Here is an 18540-nt window from a genome sequence, read left to right on the forward strand (position 1 = left end):
TTTAAGACCAGCTCAGTGCAACAAGGCCAGAGTGGTTAAGTCACTTGCCCAGTGTGAGTTTGTCCAATGAATTCAATGGGAGTGGTATTGGAGGCAAGCCATTGGAGGAGCTTGGGGTGGGGGAACAGAAGGCCCTATTCCTCTCCGTGGGACACAAGGAAAAGCTCTGTCTCCTCATTCCATCCCAGGATATGATGAAACTCCCATCAGTGTCAGAGGGAATTACTCATCTCCGACGGCAGGAGACTAGGGCTCCAGGCGTTCACCCAGACCGCTAGTTTAACCATCAGACCACACAAGAACAGGTTTCCTTTTTGGCTAGGAGAACATACTTTATAGTCTTCCCAGAAGCTTTGTGTTTCCTGAACTGGCTATTTTCCTGTGGTCCAGCTGCTTTGCTTAGTGCTAGCAATGTGATGATACCCTTTCTGGAATAAGTGCAGTGTAAGTATCTCTATTTAGGTGCAATATGCACCAGGACTATATATTTCCACAGACCCGAAAAGGTAATTTGTAGGCAGGGAGGACAAAATATAAGCAGCTATATGGTATAATTAGGCATGAAAGGATTGAAAGGGTGTTTTTTTTTTGCTTTGGTTGCTTATTTCTACTTGGTCATCTTAAAATAGAGTAGTGAGGGTGTAATAGAAGGATTCAGGGTTTCTGATTATATCACAAGCCACAAAAAGCAGCTGCAAAATAAGTTGTCACCAAACCCCCATGTGTTGGAATTTCCTGTGTTACATTATTTATAAGGAGGGAATGATTTTATCTGAGACCTTTTAGTCTGCATTGAAGATCCTTCCCTTCTCTCCAAAACAGATGGTTTACTGTTGATGAGAATTCACAGTAATCCTGAGATTTCACCAATGTGACTGACTGCTGACCAGGACCACATGCCCTTTCCCTAGAATCTATTGCCGTATGGGATTTTTCAGAAGCTGTTTAGCATAAAAGAATCATAGATTTGGAAGTGGGGAAAACCCAGCAGGTCATCTTGTCTATTCCTTAATTCCTTGCACGATATGTGGGACTGTTCCTACCAAGCTGTTTTATTTAGCCTCTCTGTATGCCTTGCAGCTGTTTACAACACAGGCAAGCACTGTGCATGTGTCAGCATCCTTACATTTCAAGCAGCAACTCCCTTGGTGCAAGGTGGAGCTGTGGTTAGCGATTGCTGAGAACTTGAGGCTAAATGCAATGGTATTTGACAGCAGAAGCTGCTGGCATCAAAGGGGTTTTATAGAGTTTTAAAAGAGCTGGCTGAGGAGCTCACGGGGCCATCAACTGTTGATTTTTCAACAAGTCTTGGAGCACTGGGGAAGTTCCAGAAGACTGAAGAAAAATGCATGTTGTGCCAATTTTGTCAGTTTCCTCGGATGAGAAATGATCAGAAACTTTCCATCAAAATGTTAATTTGAGGGGAAAATGGTTTTTCAATTAAATGAAAATTTTAATGAAAACATTTCTGGTTTCATCAGTAATTTCTGAGTTTTTGCCGAAAACCCCAATACTAAAATATTTTCAGTCTGGCAACCGAAACATTTTAAACTGAAAATGTTCAGCTTTTGGTTGCTGAAAAGTAGAAACAATGTTTATTTTCAGGCTTTTAGACGAAAATCTCAAAAATTCTGATGAAAACAATTAAAAAAAAACCAGTTGAAATTTTTTACTGGGTGGGGAGACAAAACCCTCATTCCACCTCTCATGAAGAATACTTCACTCAGAGGAGCATTTGTGAGGATTCTGCAGTTAATGTCTGAGATCCTCTGATGGAAGGCACAACGATCAGTGCTTACTATTAAGCAGTATTAACCTCTCAGCTGTATTTTGTATACGTACAGATAAAAAAAGGAAACTGGAATTGGCTTTAAAGACTCGTCTCCTGTTACTTACAGGAGAGGGTCATGAGGGAAAAGAGCCTTCTCTGTTAGGAGTTTCATTTGCAATAATATTGAAAGTTTAAAAAAACGTGTGTTCTGCATTTGTTCCAGTGACATTTAGTGCTCACTTTAGGGAATGTGAGCCTTTTGGAAGGGAAACTGAAGACTTATATGGGCACTTTGTACCTGGAAATGTCAAATGTGGGTCACTGCAGGAGCTTCTCATGTTGATTAACCATTAACTTACAATTCTTGTGGACTTTGGCTGCCTTCCCAGCCATAATGAAATAGTAGCCCAGGAAGGAAGGACAAACACCAGAGGAAAATTGAACATTAAGGGCCAGACCTTCCGCTAGTGTCAGTTGGTATAGCTCCTGGAGCTATGCTGATTTACACCAGCTGAGGGCCTGGCCCTAAAATGGAGGCATCATAGAGGTGGACAAAGGCAGGAGTCTTGGGACCAGAATCCTGTGGAGAGATGGCTAGGACGAAAGAGTGAGTGATTGGTGCTAGCTGGCTGCTGGCTGGATAGGGCTGGGCTACCTGAGTTGGGAAGATGATGATGGCACTAGGAGTGGAAAGAGGACAAGTGTCTGTCCCAAGGATGCCTTGAAATTATTGCTGGATGCTAACATGTGCCTCAGCAAGTTGCCAAGTGTATAATTAAGGGCAATGCAATCCGATACCCAAATCCATATCCAAGATTTGCATCAGTGGGGTAGCTGGGTGTGACTGAAGTCATGAGTTAGCCCAGGCTATAAATGTCCACCACAGAGAACTGACTCAGCTCAACTAGCTCTTTAATTACCTTTTGAAGCAGAGATAAGCTGGACTGTAGAGTTCAGATCCAGAGCCCAAATCCCAAAGTTTTGAAATGTGGTTAAAAAATAAATAAATCCTGGCCCATGAAATGCCCCACTTTGCATGGCTCAGCTGCACTAAGGGGGCATATAGGATTCCACAGGAATGGGGGAACCCTAGCTCAGGGGGCACAGTTTATCAAGGACATATCTAGAGAGCAGCAATTCTCTGGTGAGCCCTGGCTTCTAGGGCACCATTACTAGCTAGTGCAAATTAGAGCAGACCTGGGCCTGCTCTAATTTAGGCTGGAAACTCAATAAGCTCCCAGCAGCCCCAGGGACAATACAAAGGAGTACAAAGGTGGCCAACAGCTCAGCCAGAGCTTAGGTTTGGGTCCCTGGTGTTTCGCTCCTTCTCTCCTATGCATTAAATTCAAGATTATTCATTGCTAAGGAAACTCTGTTGGAGTGACATGCCAAGTTCTGCTACCTGTAGGTTGTATCAACACACAGACTGGCTGCAGCTAAATCCACTGCGGGTATCCAGGCAGGTAATGTGGTACCAGAGACCCATTTTGTCCACTCAAATAAGCCTGGCTCAACTCGAATCTTTAGGTTATTTTCCTGTTGCAAACCTGAAAGAAAAAAAAAAGCGGGGGGGTGGAAATCCCTGGAAGCAGCAGGTGGAACTGGCAACAAGAGGATTTAGGATTGGGTTTTTTTGTGTGTGTGGTATTTTGATTAGAAATCAACAAGTTCTTCTACTGGTTGGGAGACAGGGCCAGATGTGCACAACTCCAGTATTTGCTTGTGCATGTAGCCAGTTAACCAGATATATGAATGGCAGGTATGTGTATGTGTCACGTAGATGCACAGAACTAAAGAAGTGCCCCTAATCTAGACATAACTCTGTATTTTGTATGGAGCCCTCTTTGGACTGTACGTTCCAGATCAAGAGCCGATAAGCATGCTGATGATTCTGAAGAGAAGACGATGGCAGCTCCATGCACACCTTACGCTACCCTTGCCCAAGGGAGCTAACATGTTAGCCTTTGCTTCCCAGTCCAGTCTGATGTCTGATGTCTGCATCAGCATGTTGACTGGTAAAAGAAATTAGTATTGGCTAACAGCTGCAGAACCAGCAGGGGGAGCTCACACTTTCCTTACATCACAGAGTGTTTGCTTTGGGAAGGTGAAGTTAAAAAGGACATACTGAACACTAAACTTATACATACAGCGCCCCACACAAAAGATTTAAAAATCATGTGTTTTGGCACCTGGAAATGGGTAATAGCCCGCCCCACCTCTCTACAGGCTCGCATATCTACTACAAAGGCAGTGTTAATATTATCGTAGCACCAAGAGACCAGCGTGGTAGGCACTTGTTCAAACACATAACAAAGAGACAGACCCTGCCCTGAAGAGTTCACAATCTAAGCAATATGCCCCCAATCTCAGGCTTGCCCACAGCACTCATGCACAATCTATGCCTACTAAGAGTGTAATCAAGGGAAGGCAACTATTTGCTGAGGGCTTTGCTTTGTTGAAAAGCATACACCCATGAATATTCCCCTCGACCCCTGTCCCCCAGGAATATGCCCTGTAATACTCTATATGCTGCCATGTACTCAATAGCTCACACATGATCTAGGGCACTGGCTCTCAACCTTTCCCGACTACTGTAACCCTTTCAGGCGTCTGATTTGTCTCGAGTATGCCCGAATTTCACCTCACTTAAAAACTACTTGCTCACAAAATCAGACCTAAAAATACAAAGTGTCACAGCACATTCTTATTGAAAATTTCTTACTTTCTCATTTTTACCATATAATTATAAAATAAATCAATTTGAATATAAATGTTGTACTTAAATTTCAGTTCAGTTAAATTAAACTTAAATTTCAGTTCAGTATATGGAACTGTAAAACCCAGTACTGACTTTGCTAGAGCTTTTTATGTTGCCTGTTGTAAAACTAGGCAAATATCTAGATGAGCTGATGTATCCCGGGGAAGGTCTCTGTGTACCCCCAGGGGTACGTATACATCTGGTTGAGAACCACTGATCTAGAGCATTGGAATCTGTTAGACTGAGAATGAATGTAATGTTAATCGGCGCTTGGACACAGGAACTGCCATATGAAACAGGCCCTTTATCCGTCTAGCTGGTATCCTGATACAGTAGAAGCCTCATGTTGTGCCTGACTATTGTACAGTGCTATGCAATGCAGGAGAAGGAAAGAAAATCCATTTCCTGCCTCAGCTGGCAGTGGCTTCATGCCCAAAGCATGAGGATCAGTGTCCCTTGTAACTTAACCTGTATAGCGCGGGGAAGAGACGTGCTATTTTTGAGGCCGTTCATTAAACAAATGGGTTTTCCATTGCCGGCTTCCCCAGAAAACAGGAAAAATCCAGACTCTCCCCTTGTCTGCTTCTTACCTTTCAGAATATTGTGCGCTGTCTGTACGCAGCGCAGCGACGGGGAACAGTAGACATGTTCAATAACAGTGTTACTTTCCAGCAAGGCTTCACCTGCAAGCAAAAGTTTAGCATCACTGATACAAACGTTACAGTAGACATCACAATAATTGCAGCATGCATGCTTCAATGTAATTGTAACATAGCAGGAAGCGAATGAAGTTCTCCAGTTGGATTGGTTATTTTTTTGTAGACCTATTTATCCATCAGATTTTATTTCAGTAGTATACTATGCTTTGAGGCATAGACAGCTGTGAAATTGTGATACCTTTTTCTGTGCACTGTCCTTTTCGATTTCTAAGAACTCAGTCAGTGTACAGAGAGATGGCAGCCATTTTGCGTTCAGAATGGCTGTAGCCTGTTTTAGGACAGACACAGCAACACTGTGTTCTCTCCTGGAGACTTGATTCTTATTTGTTCTTGGAGATTTCTCTATTTTAGATTGCCATCTTACACTGAAAACATAGATTTGCTCTTTGTGCATGGGAAAAATATAACAGGCCTGAGTCTCATTTCATTTATACTCACGTAAATCAGGAATAACTCCACTTAACTCAGTAGTCCTGAGCCTCATCTGGTGTAAATTACCATGGCTCCATGGTCTAATTTAGTTAACCAGGTGTAAAACCGTGCAAGTAAGATGAGAATCAGGCCTAACATTATGATTATTTATACTACAGTAGTGCCTCAGGGACCCAAATGAAATTGGGAATCCATTGTGCAAGATGCTGTACATGTACATTCACATAGTAAGAAATGGTCCCTACCCTATGAAAAGCTTACAATTTAAATAGACGGGACAGACAAAGGGAGGGAGAATACAAGGGTTATTAATCTTGTTAAATGTTTAATTATAATTGTACGTATGTTTAACTGGCTTTTGAACCTTTGGGGAAAGTGGAGTGTGCAGCTGTAGGAGATGCTGTGCATGAAAATCTTTCGCCGCTGGATTCTGAGCTGCTGTTTTACTAACCAGGTCAGAGGACTGTTTGAAATGATAGTTCTGGGATTCTTCAAGGTCACGCTAGCATTTGTGCAGAACAGAGCTTTCGCCTGTAGATGGCAGGCATGCTGTAACAGTGCTAAAAAGCTCTTTTATGTAGGGCAGTGTGGATCATATATACATTTCAGGTTTCAGAGTAACAGCCGTGTTAGTCTGTATTCGCAAAAAGAAAAGGAGTCCTTGTGGCACCTTAGAGACTAACCAATTTATTTGAGCATGAGCTTTCGTGAGCTACAGCTCACTTCATCAGATGTTTGCTGCAGTTTCCACGGTATGCATCTGATGAAGTGAGCTGTAGCTCACGAAAGCTCATGCTCAAATAAATTGGTTAGTCTCTAAGGTGCCACAAGGACTCCTTTTCTTTTTGCATATACATTTCACACACCCAGACCCCAATGAATGGTGCCAGCAAAGTGTTCTCATTGCTTCCAATCTAGCCCTTCTGTTGTGTGTATTATAAGCACAGGTTTTACTGACCTTCCTTGAGAACTGCCCCTGCAGTCTGGCCATACTATTATTATATCCGGATCCAGTTTTATTAAAGGCCTACGGTTTTCAAAATGTGCAGTAATCTTGGGTGCCCAACATAAGAGGCCTGATGTTCAGAAAGTGCTCTGAAAATCAGATCCTTAAAGGAGTCTGAAGTTGTGCAAACCAAAATCTGGAACATTTTCAGGGGTTGTTCCTGAACTCAGCAAATAACTTACTCTCTATAAAAGTTGAGTGGTAGAAGGCTACGTATTCCCCTAATGAAACAGGCCAAGAACAGAATGGGGGAGATGCCTGATTTGACTTGAACTATATTTGACAGTGTAAATATGAAACCCCACTGGGGAGACAAAACCATGTTTGTGTTGCAAACTACAGATCAAAAATTAAGCTTGTCAAAATCAAGTCAGGAACATACTTTGCATACAGCAACTGTCATGTTAACTGCAGTACTTTTATGACCGTCATTATCAACAATCTTCCACAGTGTGGCAAATTTACAGGGCACTTTTATGTGCTACGCAGCTGCACGTCTAATGGCTTTGATTTTGTGCATTGTTCTTCCTGCTGCAATGGCAGCTGAGTGGGGCCAGGCTGACTTTAAAGGAAGTTCTTTTCTAGTTACATTGAAGAAACTTTTTGAAGGCTCTCAACATGTCTAAACTCTTTTAGCTCCTGGCACCTGATTGAATTTTTCTGTATTGCACTTGCTCTTTCTTTTCTGGCACGTGTGGGAGGAGATATAAATGCTTCTTGTGCAAACTATTGTCTCAGCCGACGGGAGCTTACCAACAAGTCTTGCTTGTGTGCAGCCAAACACGGTAATTGGTGCATCTTTTTCATAATCCCTGAAACCACCACTTCTTTGAGGTAAGCTGTGAGGCATATTCAGATTTGTACGCATATACCTTCCTGTTAGGGGAAAGTTTAGAAGCAGGTGCTGGAATTAGTGGATGACTGAGAAAAGCACTCAGTATCATGCCTATTACAACCTTTCATTCACAACGGCTTGCACACGACAGATGTTAACCAGAACTGGGTGGGAAAGGGTTTTCACGTTGTGGGAGCCCTTGTCAGAATTCAAAATGTTTCCTGTTCCGAATCAGGAGGAAATTTCATGAAAATGTTCAGGATTTCCATGGCAATCTGAGAACAATTTCAGTTCGGGCCAATTTAAATGTTTCATTTTGATCATTTCAAAATGTTCGATTTTATTTTGGACCTTTTAAAATTTTAATATTTTTAACTATACTTAGCTTAATTTTCTACATGAAAAGTAATTTGAAACCAAAAATTGGGATGATTTTTTTGTTTCAATGGGAATGGGAGGTTTTGACATTTTCACGTTTTTTCGAAAGGTGAAGCTGACCCTTTCCCGCAAACAGGGTTGGTTTCAATGAATCAACATGTTCTGATGAAAAAAAAATCATTGAAAAAATTCCAACCAGCTCAAGTACTAACTATGCCTGGAATTTCTATGGATAACTTATTATTATCGGAAATACTAAGGCTTTGTCTGTATTGGGGAGTCACCCCAATTTTAGCCATCAGTCACCACCTAATGGCATTGCTGCAAATCCTAGTGTAGACAAGGCAAACCGTTCCAAGCCATGATTTGCTCTCGTGCCATTTACTCTGGTTTCAATTAGGATTAAGAATTACCAGTGCAAAGAGTGGCTTTGCCTGTCTGCACTAAGGTCTGGTCTACACTTGGGGGGGAGGAGAGGGCGAGCTAAGTCGGTCTAAGTTACTCAACTTCAGCTAAGAAAATAGCGTAGCTGAAGTCGAAGTACTTAGAACTATTTACCATGGTGTCTTCACTGTGGTAGGTCGACTGCTGATGCTTCCCCATCGACTCCGCCTACGCTTCTCGCTCTGGTGGAGGACCGGAGTCGACGGGAGAGTGCTCGGCGGTCGATTTATCGCATCTTCTCTAGACACGATAAATTGACCCCCGCTAGATCAATCGCTCCAGAGGTAAGTGTAGACATGCCCAAAGAGTTTGCATTGGGCCCCAATGGCTGGATTGCCAACGGGTAGAATCAGGACAAATCCCTGGTGTAGGAATGGCTTGAATTTACAAATAAGAATGATTGCGGAGAGGTTTTGTTGTTTCAGTGACATCTTTTATTCAGATGATTTCCCACCCCAACTGCAGGGCAGACCAATGTGGTCAAGCATAGTTTCCATCCACCACATCCCCACCCCAGCTTGGTAGTTTGCAGTGGCTGCAGCCACAGATTAATATGGATGTGGATGGGCTAGATCCACTGAGTGCCTAACCCCACTATGATACAACCCTACTTAATCAAAGGCCTAATTCAAGATTGCAGAGAAGGAGCAGTTCTGTTGGTATTTCACACTGTCCCTTTCCTAACCACTTCCGAGTGCTGTCAGAATGGTATCTCGATCAGCCTCCCCCGATGAGTTACATTCCAGCGGAGTTTGCCCAGGAGACAATCCATTTAAACTTTTCTTGTGCGGTTATTACCCCTACTCTACCCCAAAAGCTAGGGAGTAACCGATCCTGCAGCAACTGACTCACCTTTGGCATCAAAACACTGGGACAACCAGTACTTTCCAAACACAACATCCATTCTCTCCCCATGCCGGCAGACAAAAAGACATCGTTTTTGAAGCCCTGGCTGGCTGGTTACTCTCAGGGGCTGAAAGCAAAATGACAGGAAGTTTGGCCATGGTGAGAATCCAAGTGCCTTTTTCTTAGTTCCAATTTATTTAAGAGTGAGGACCTGACTCTTGACTTAATCCTAGTACGAACAAGGGGCACTGGTCACTCCACTGAAGTAAATCATTTATACCAGTATAAATGTGGTGTACATGAAAGAAGCATCCTTGCTGCATAGGTATTCTGGGGACAGATCTTATCTTCGGAGCTTGTGATCTGTCATGTCACCTTAAAGCCAGCAGAGGATTGTAACCTGAGCTCCCCAGCACAGCCAGTCGAATCAGCTGTAAAGAATGAGCTGTTGGTGTGAAACTAGCTGCTGGAGATTTGCCATTAAAACCATGCAGAACCTGTTCACCTGGGTTTACTTTAACAGTACTTGATGTACCCCAAGTGGGACTAGATTCCAGTGCCAAGTATAGGGAGCGAGTTTCACTAGCACAGTGAAAGCTTCAGGATTCTTAAGTTTCATTACTCCGGCAAGAAGAGAGCAGACAGGCGGAATGGGAAGATGGTGTAATGGTGTGTGCGGATACTACAAACCAATCGCAGAAATGGTCAATCTAACGTTTAGGCCCCTGTGGTCTTGACAGGGCGACCCTTTAGCTACTGGTGGGGTGGGGGGGTGCTTCTGAATAGTTTAAAATAAACTTATTGCTGCATTGGCATCTTTGGAGAGAGACACATATTTCACCCACACAACAGGCAGAGGTAGTGCAACCATCTCCCACATTACCCTGTGTGTCTCCTTCCTCACCACCTCCACAGCTCAGTTTCTGCCCCCCGCCCCCCCGCCCGCCTCCCCATCCCATTCAGTTCTTGGCGTTTCTGTCAACACTGGTGGCAGCTTTGTGACATGGAAAGCTGTCCACTGGGAGCAGGACCAAAAGCAGCTCATTCAAGATACGCCACCAAACAGCCATCTGAGTCTAAGGGCTCGTCTTAGAAGCCAGCAAGCTGGAGCATATATTTATAGTGCTGTATCATGCTGCGCACTAAATGTCTGTGTGGACCCTTCTGCTGAGCACGAAGGGTATGTCTACACTGCTGTTAGACACTGGCAGCTGGCCTGGGCCAGCTGTCTCGGGCTCAGGTAAGGGGGTTGTTTACTTGTGCTGTAGACATTCAGGATCGGGCCCCAGCCTGAACTCTGGGACCCTCCCATCTCAGAGGGTCCTAGAGCCCGGGCTCCAGCCCAAGCCTGAATGTCTACACCACAGTTAAACAGCCCCTCAGCCCGAGCCCTGCGTCAGCTAGCACAGGCCAGCCTCAGGTTTTTAAATGCAGCGTAGACATACCCGTGTGCTAATGGCTTTCCAGCACTAGGCTAGATTCCAATTGGCAGCCTAGCAGCAAATTACTCCCTAGTCTGTTACCAGTCCTTAGGCCACTGAGTCCTTGTGGGCAAGCCCACCTACATTTTGAAATAGGCTGTAATTCCTGCCAACTCGCCTCCAGGACCACCCTACTCAGAGTGGCGAAGAAGTCTGAGGGGTATGGCTAGATCAGGGAAGGGCAAACTATGGCCTGCGGGCCAGATCCGGCCCATCAGAGCTTTCAGTCCGGCCTGTGGGATTGCCACGCCCATGGTGCAGTGGGGCTAAGGTTCCCTGCCTGTCCTGGCCCCACGCCACTCCCGGAAACGGTCAGCACCACATCCCTACAGCCCCTGGGGGTTGGGTAGGGAGCAGAGGGCTCCATGCGCTGCCCTCACCTGCAGCCACTGCCCCCACCTGCAGGCACCACCACTCACAGCTCCCATTGGCTGGGAACAGGGAACCGCAGCCAATGGGAGCTTCTGGGGTGGTACTTGCAGGCGGGGGCAGCGTGCGGTGGAGCCACCTGCCCCACCCCACCCCCAGGAGCCGCTGCTGGACATGCTGGCCACTTCTGGGAGCAGCACAGGGCCAGGGCAGGCAGGGAGCCTGCCTTAGCCCCACTGCGCACTGCTGCCACCCTGGAGCCGCTTGAGGTAAGCGGCACTGGGACGAACCCCTCCTGGACCCCACATCCCAACCCCCTTCCTTGACCCCTCTGCTGCACCCCTCCTGCACTCTGCACCCCATTTTGCACCCTAACCCCCTGCCCTGCACCCCCTCCTGCACCCCAGCCCCTAACCCTGAGCCCCTTCCTGCACACTGCACCCCCACCCACACCCCGCACTCCCTTCTGCACCCCAACCATCTGCCCCAGCCCTACATTCATGGCCCTGCATACAATTTCCCCACCCAGATGTGGCTCTCGGGCCAAAAAGTTTGCCCACCCCAAGCTAGATGGAAAGTGGAGAGGTCCTGAAACTATTTGCTGCCGTTAAATGGGGTCACAATATGGAAAAGGTTGAGAGAACCACTGCCTTAGTCCTTAACGTTCATTGAGCCAGAAACTCCTCAGTTGCAAGGGATGTAAAGCTGATATGACGGGGATGTTCCCTATTTCTAAATGTTAATTTAAATAATATAAAGAGGTCTACCCAAGGCTCTAGGTGCCGTAATTAAAAATCACTAATTAATATAACCAATTACTAATTAGCATTTATACTGATTGTATTACTAGTTTATATTACAACAATTCAGTTGTATTTAGTTGTGTTGTTCACAGTGTCATGAATCCTTACGTGCATTGTCTGGCAGATGATAGTGAGTGGCCCTGTGTCCCCAGGTCCTTGATCTTCTTGCTGTCTTCTTTCCAGAGCTCCGTCATTGAAGGTTAGAGGGGATGGGGAAGAACTGGTACTCAGAATCGAGTAAGATCTGCCACAAATAAAGAGACACTTGCTTAGAAAATGTTCCTTTGACTTATTGTCCTCAGAGTTGTGCTGGGATGTGCCCAGAGCCTGAGAGAGGGCAAGACGTGGTTTTATTATTATTTGTATTCCAGTATGTGCTCAGTGCTGTACATGCACAGAGTAAAGCACAGCCCCAAAGAACTCTACAGTTCATTAGAGACAGGGTTTCTTAGCCCATGAGTCATCACCCCAAACTGGGTCAACAGAACGTGCCCAAGGGCTGCGTGGGAGGCCCAGTGAGGGAACTGGTTTCTGTCACAGTGTGGCTGGAGGCCCTGCGGGGGGAGCTGTTGCAGAGCCCGTGCCACACTCCCCCAAAGCAGCAGATCCTGTGGCTCCCGTCCTGCGGGTCTGGCAGGCTTGGCTTCCTGCTCTGGGCATTGAGACCTGGTGCATGAGGTTTGTGGCTCCACTCAGGTTTGACCCACCAACCCCCTGGCTGACCAGGCCAAACTTGAGTGAATGGCACTGCAACCCTAGATACCACAATGTCCAGAGCGGGGAGCTGTACCCAGCTACCCCATGGGACAAGGGCTGTAGCCACCGCTACGTGATCGGCATGGCATACTTATTTAATGCTCATTAAGTTAATGTGGGTCTTATATATTGTGGGTAAGAGATATTTAGTAACTCCGATTTTTTTTTTTGCATGAAAGCTATTTACCAGGGTTACAACAGGTCTTTGCAAATGGGTCCTGAGCCCCAAAAGATTGAGAACCACTGCAGTCGAGAACAACCTGAAAAAAAAATAGGGTGGGAGGAAGTCTTCAGCCAACTTTGGGGTATGGGCTGTTGTTTATTATATGATTGTAGAGCGCCTAGCACAATGGGGCCCAACCTGGTCATGCCCCTTAGGTGCTTCTGCCGTGTACCATGTTAAAGAAGTAGCTGAAAGCCCATGTTATCACATGGGTGTGGCAGCTGGCCCAAGTAATATACCACGTGTGCAGTCTTCCTCATACAACCAATGAAATTGTTTCATGCAAATTAGCTGTAGAATAAGCGTGGTAATTGGTTGAGTTACTTCTGATATCACAATGATCTAGGACTTGGCATGGCATAGATTTGTGTCTTACTGTAGCTGTTCACTGCATGGGTATAGTTCGTAAAGTCAAAATGGCTGAGAACTTTAAAATTGGATGGATGATAACAGATCACGACTCCTGGTCATGATTAAACCTGGTGATATTCTAAACAGAAAGAGCTCTCAGCCATGTTTGTAGCTGTTTCCATCGCTTCACACTGATTCAGTGTTCTAGGCTTCGGTGTGGCATGCAGACAGAGTGACAATCCTGGAATCTTTTTGAGAGACTAACTTGCCAGTGCATCAGGATGCTTTTAAGGGGCCATTACAGATGGATACAATAAGTATCACTGGAACATCCAATTTTGATACTTGCAAGAGAAAGGATAAGATGTAAACAATAAAAGCAGACAAGATCTTAGACATGATTCTCATCTGAATTATACCAGCGTAAATTGTGAGTAACTGCATTTAAGTCAATAGAGTTTACACCAGTTTTACAGCTGGTGTGAGAGAAAAGGGATTAATTGTGCCATCTCCTTAAGAGAGTCTCTCTCCCTACTTACCTAGAGAATAGACTACTTTTTCTTTTTCATTAAATATGCTAATCAAATGAGGCATGCTCAGAATAAAGCCATCCCAGCAAGATGGTCAAGGGCTTAGGCCAACATCCTCGGGAGTAAATTAAAACAGGCAATTACAGAATTTCAACCAACCCTCTATTGATTGCAGTGGATCTTGCTGCGATGTGCATTTTCTTAGTCATTAAAAATAACTCGTGGGCTAATGTGTGCCGTCATTTGCTTTGACACAGAGATAGCCACCTTCTCTTTGTACTTGGATTAATTGCTTTAAATGTGTCCGGAGAAGACTCTCGACTTACACCAAGGGGTCTCTCTCTACCAATGGAAGAAAATAGGTCATCTGTGTTTGCTAGTAGGCGATCTGCCAGGAGATCATATCATATCCTGGCCAGCAAACAATAAAAAGTATCATGCCCTTGATGCTAATGCCCCCTTACCTTATGAGAAAAATAAATATTTGGGCTTACCAGTGGAGCAATGTATAGGGTTATCTCATTCAGGTAGGACACTACACTTGGATGCCCCCCCAGAAACTCCTTAACAAGGGGAGTGTGGGCTGCAAACCAGAACCGGAAGGTGCTCAGATATTAAGATAGTGAGCATGGTAAAAGAATCTATAGACAATAGAATAGTCCTCTGTCCAGATCACAGCATCCTCATAGCCCACAGAAAGGCCCCTCTGCACACCCTGAGCAACAGAAGCCAGGGAGCTGTTCTGGGGTGGAGTCTTGAGACTGCCTTCTCCGTCACACACTCTTCATACTTGAAGTAGAAATCCCATCTCTGAACAACCTGGAACTTGCCAGGAGGAAAGCAGGGATTATTATTATTGCTATAATTTACAGTAGCTCCCATCAAGTGTTGGGTACTTTCCAAATACACAAGGAATTGTCCCTGCTCTCAGGAGCTCACAGTTGAAGGGTGGAGAGATAATTAGACAGAGATTAAGGGAAGATGGAAGAACAATATACAATTTCTATGCAGGCCACTGTCAGCAGCATGGCAGAAGGTTGGTTTTTTTTTTTTTTTTTTTTTTTTTTAAAGAGACTTACAGGTATGCAGGGCAGCGGCATAAAGATGAGCCCAGGAAGGTCACACCATGCATGAGGTTGAAAGCCAGATCCAATTTTGTAGCTGGCTCCTATCTTAATGATGATGATCTGAACCAAAAGCTTGGATCTGAATTGTGACAGATAAGGCAATAATCCTGCAATATCCTTGGGAGACCTTATGAATTGAGTTTAAGTATCTTCAGGGTCAATTGTATTAAATGCAAAGTTTATGTATTATGGTGGGCTGGGATTGTTGGTAACCTCTCTGGACAGCAGAGGGGGATGTGATGTGAGGCTTGGGAGAGTTCAAAGGACTATATTGAAAATGTGCCAGACAGGAATGGACCTTGGAGACAATAGGTATGAATTGGATTTCCTCAGAAATACCTAGGGAAAGGTTAACAAAAACTCCTCCTCTGCAGTTGTGCAAAACCCCAGCCTTTTGAAGCTATGCCCTGAGGAGCTGAGTCATTGTCCGCTAATGAGCTGTTCTTGAAGGTTGGAGATCAAAGGCCCACGTCATATAAAGAAATGGCTGAACTGCCCAGCCGGGATTCTCAGAATCTGAGACAGTTACGAACTAGTAAACAGGTGGGAAATGTAGTTGTGGGTTTTGAAGGACTGACACCTACCAGAGCCCAAGGCTGGAGTTGGGGGTGACCTCTGGAAAGCTTTTTAGCATGTGTGTAGGTTCATATATTGTTTTTTTAAAAAGTTTTCTTTGTAATGCTTTCACTTAAAAATTAATCCGCTTGCCTAGAAAGAGTTGTATTGTGACTTATAATTGCTGGCAATTATGCTGTTCATAACCTTGGAAAAGAAAGCAAAGCACAGACAGTGGCCTGTTTAAGTAATCTGGCTTGCTGGGAATATCACAATGTAGGTAAGGAAATGTGCAGCCTTAAAAACATCCTAGTCAGGAGGGAGAGAGATGCAGGTCTCTGCCCAAGAGAGGTGAAGCCTCGGTGGCACGTGCTGGGTGGACCACAGAGAGGGAATAAAAGTGCAGTTGCCCTGAAACTGACATAAATATCCCCCAAAATGTAGGGTATAGGAAATCTGCATGCTGGAACCTACTTCTGATCCCCTTCAAAGTGACTGTCAAGCCATAGTGTGCTGAACACCACAGTGGCCGTGCAGACAAAAGGCACAGCCGAGAGACCCGATGGGAATGGGCAGCAGTGAGCAGCTGGCATATTCCTGGTCCTTTCTCAACCCTTGAAGATGGCCAGCAGCAGTCCCACTGCCTTAGTCAGGTGATAGTGTGGGAAGATGCTGACCCAGGTGGATGGAAAGTGACTTGTCTAGTCTCCTGTTTTCCATTTATCTCTGAGCAATTGCTCCATCGCTTCTTAGATGCTGTTTCTCCACCTCTCCCTCCTTAAAGTTCATGTAGCAGAGTTGCATCCATTCATGGATGCTAGGAATGGGTAAGAATTAGGATGAGGCAGAAACGAACCTCTCTGCAACCTCCAATATCTTGTGGCTGGAGAAGTGCCATAAATCGGACTTTGCCGATGTCTCCCTTGCTCTGCTGGTGACTGGAAAATAGAAACCACTGGAGCCAATTCAAGTTAGTCATCTTCCACACATAGCTCATTGTTTGGAAGACACCAGATAAAAATATCCATTGTCTTCTGGGTGAGGCAACTACGCTCCTTGCCTTCCAGACAACATTGCTGCCAGCACTGTTGGTTCTTCCCTGGGGGCAAAGTGTGCCTTTTCCTATATAGCACAGGAAGGCCGGTGCAGGATCTGAGGAAAGGCTGGCCAAAGGGGTCTCTACCAGTTTTGCTGAAGGTAAATCCTCTACAGGCTTTCAGGGGAGGTGGGAGGGACAGGTGGGAGGTTCCTTCAATGTCCCCACTCACTGGAGTTTAGAGGAGATGGGAGCTACAGCCAGTGGATTCACCAGCTGCTGCAAGCTGTAGAATGGGACTGCAGCAGTGGAAGGGGCTACTGAAGCCCAAGTGGTGACTGAGTGTGGCTTGGGAATTGAGGATTTCTTCTCTTCCCTCCTAGACTTGTTGAAGGAGGCCAGGAGTGGCTTTGGCCCTATAAGTGAGAGCAGAAATAGGCAGCCTTGTAATATCTAATGCAGCAGTTTGCAAGCGCTGCTGGTATGAGGCTGGGGGAGGAGAGTACTTCGGCCTTTGCAAACAAGATAAACCTCTCCAGCCAAGCAGCTCAAGCATGTACTCAAACCTCCAGCTTCAGCAGCCTCCACTTGAGCTGGTTTGAGTCCACACAATGACAATGGGCGGGTTTCTACAGTTCTGTCCCTTTAAGTTCACAAGGGACCCACAGTGCTGAGCGTCTGGTTTTGTGGCTCCTGTGGGGAAGCTGCCTATAACTAGCTCTGCTGGGCTTCCCACTTCCCTTCCAGTCTCCGGACTCTGCTGCGGGCAGGGAGTTTCTGACTCTGAGTTGGCAGTGCAGTAATTCACAGAGACGAATGGGTTCTTAGGGAACAGCCTGCAGACAACTCTCTTCCAGGAAGGATTTGGAACGGGCTATTTTTTCGGGGTGTGGCTTAGATTGGTTCTGAGTTGTTACAGCACAATAGCACGGTTAGAAGGAAAGGACCGAAGTTTTAAATAATGCAGGAGAGGAATACTTATGGCCAGACCCTGAGCTGGTGTAAATCAGGGTAGCTCCACAGAGGTCTGTACAGTTAGACCAGTTCACACCACGTGAGGGATGTGGTCCTTATTTCCTATGTTTTCCTCCTCTGTGCGATTCAAACATGCCGTGGTGTCAGTAACAGAACAGCCATTAGGTTACATTTATTGCAAACTCCAAGCTTTCCTCTACATTCCTTACTTGAGGGGGAAACACCAGCAAAACATATTAAAGCAAAACCAAAGGAGCCCGATTGTTATTTCTTAGGTTCTTATATGGCTCCCATTGTGAGCACTGCCACTGCCTACATTTGAATGCATTCACCTCCACAACATGCCTGTGAGGTGGGGAAGTGCTATTATCTTCATTGTACAGATAAGGGAACTGAGACACACAAAGACTAAGTGGTTTGCCCAGGGTCACATGGGATGTCAGCAGAACAAGGCATTGAGCCTGGGTTTTCTGAATCCCGGGTGAGCACCCCCACTACTTGACGGATCTCCTTTATGCGAGTGTGAAATTGGCCGTCACTCCCATTGAAGTTGCTGGCGTGACCTTGGTGTAAAACTGGTGTGGGAATACCGGCCTTGCCCCGAGCTCCCGGGCACCAGCTGGAGCTGAGCCCCCATCAGCTTCATGGGAAAGAGGGAGTGAGGGCAGGGCTTTGGGGCAGAATGTGGGTGGGGCCACACCCTGGGTTAGGGGAGGCTTGGCCTCCCCTGACCTTCGATACCCACCGCCCATGCACATACCACAATTTTACAGGGCTGTGGGGGAAGGGTCCCCAACTATTGGGCATAGAGGTCCTTAGGAATTGCTGCCCTGGCAGCTGAGAAGTGATCCCACTGTCATTCTGCAGCCCGTGGGCATGGAGAAGCTCCCATTACACAGCCCAGCTGGCCTGCTCTAAGCACATCCCATTGCACGTTGTTAGGCAGACTAGCCAGGCTTGCTGTCCTCAGGCAGAAGGGGTGGCCTAGTGTTCTACAGAACCCTGCAGTGGACTCTATATTGTAAGCTCTTTGGGGCCAGGGACCACCTTTTTGTTCTGTGTTTGTACAGCGCCTAGCAGAATGGGGTCCTGGTCTATGACTAGGGCTCCGATGCACTACCACAATATAAAGACATTAATTAATT

At 45.8% G+C, this 18540-nt stretch overlaps 1 protein-coding gene across 1 annotated transcript in view; it reads right to left on the minus strand.

The window, feature by feature from the left end:
- The window catches only part of UBASH3B (ubiquitin associated and SH3 domain containing B), a 104664-nt gene that overhangs the window by 10361 nt on the left and 75763 nt on the right, over positions 1 to 18540 (minus strand). The window contains exons 7-11 of the mRNA XM_077839933.1: positions 11951 to 12086; positions 9196 to 9316; positions 7440 to 7562; positions 5120 to 5212; positions 3174 to 3318 (exon numbers count right to left, since the gene is read on the minus strand). Of these exons, the coding sequence (XP_077696059.1) occupies positions 3174 to 3318; positions 5120 to 5212; positions 7440 to 7562; positions 9196 to 9316; positions 11951 to 12086 (618 nt within the window). The remainder of the gene's footprint in view (positions 1 to 3173; positions 3319 to 5119; positions 5213 to 7439; positions 7563 to 9195; positions 9317 to 11950; positions 12087 to 18540) is intronic.

Source organism: Eretmochelys imbricata, chromosome 22, assembly GCF_965152235.1.
Source record: "Eretmochelys imbricata isolate rEreImb1 chromosome 22, rEreImb1.hap1, whole genome shotgun sequence".
NCBI lineage: Eukaryota > Metazoa > Chordata > Testudines > Cheloniidae > Eretmochelys > Eretmochelys imbricata.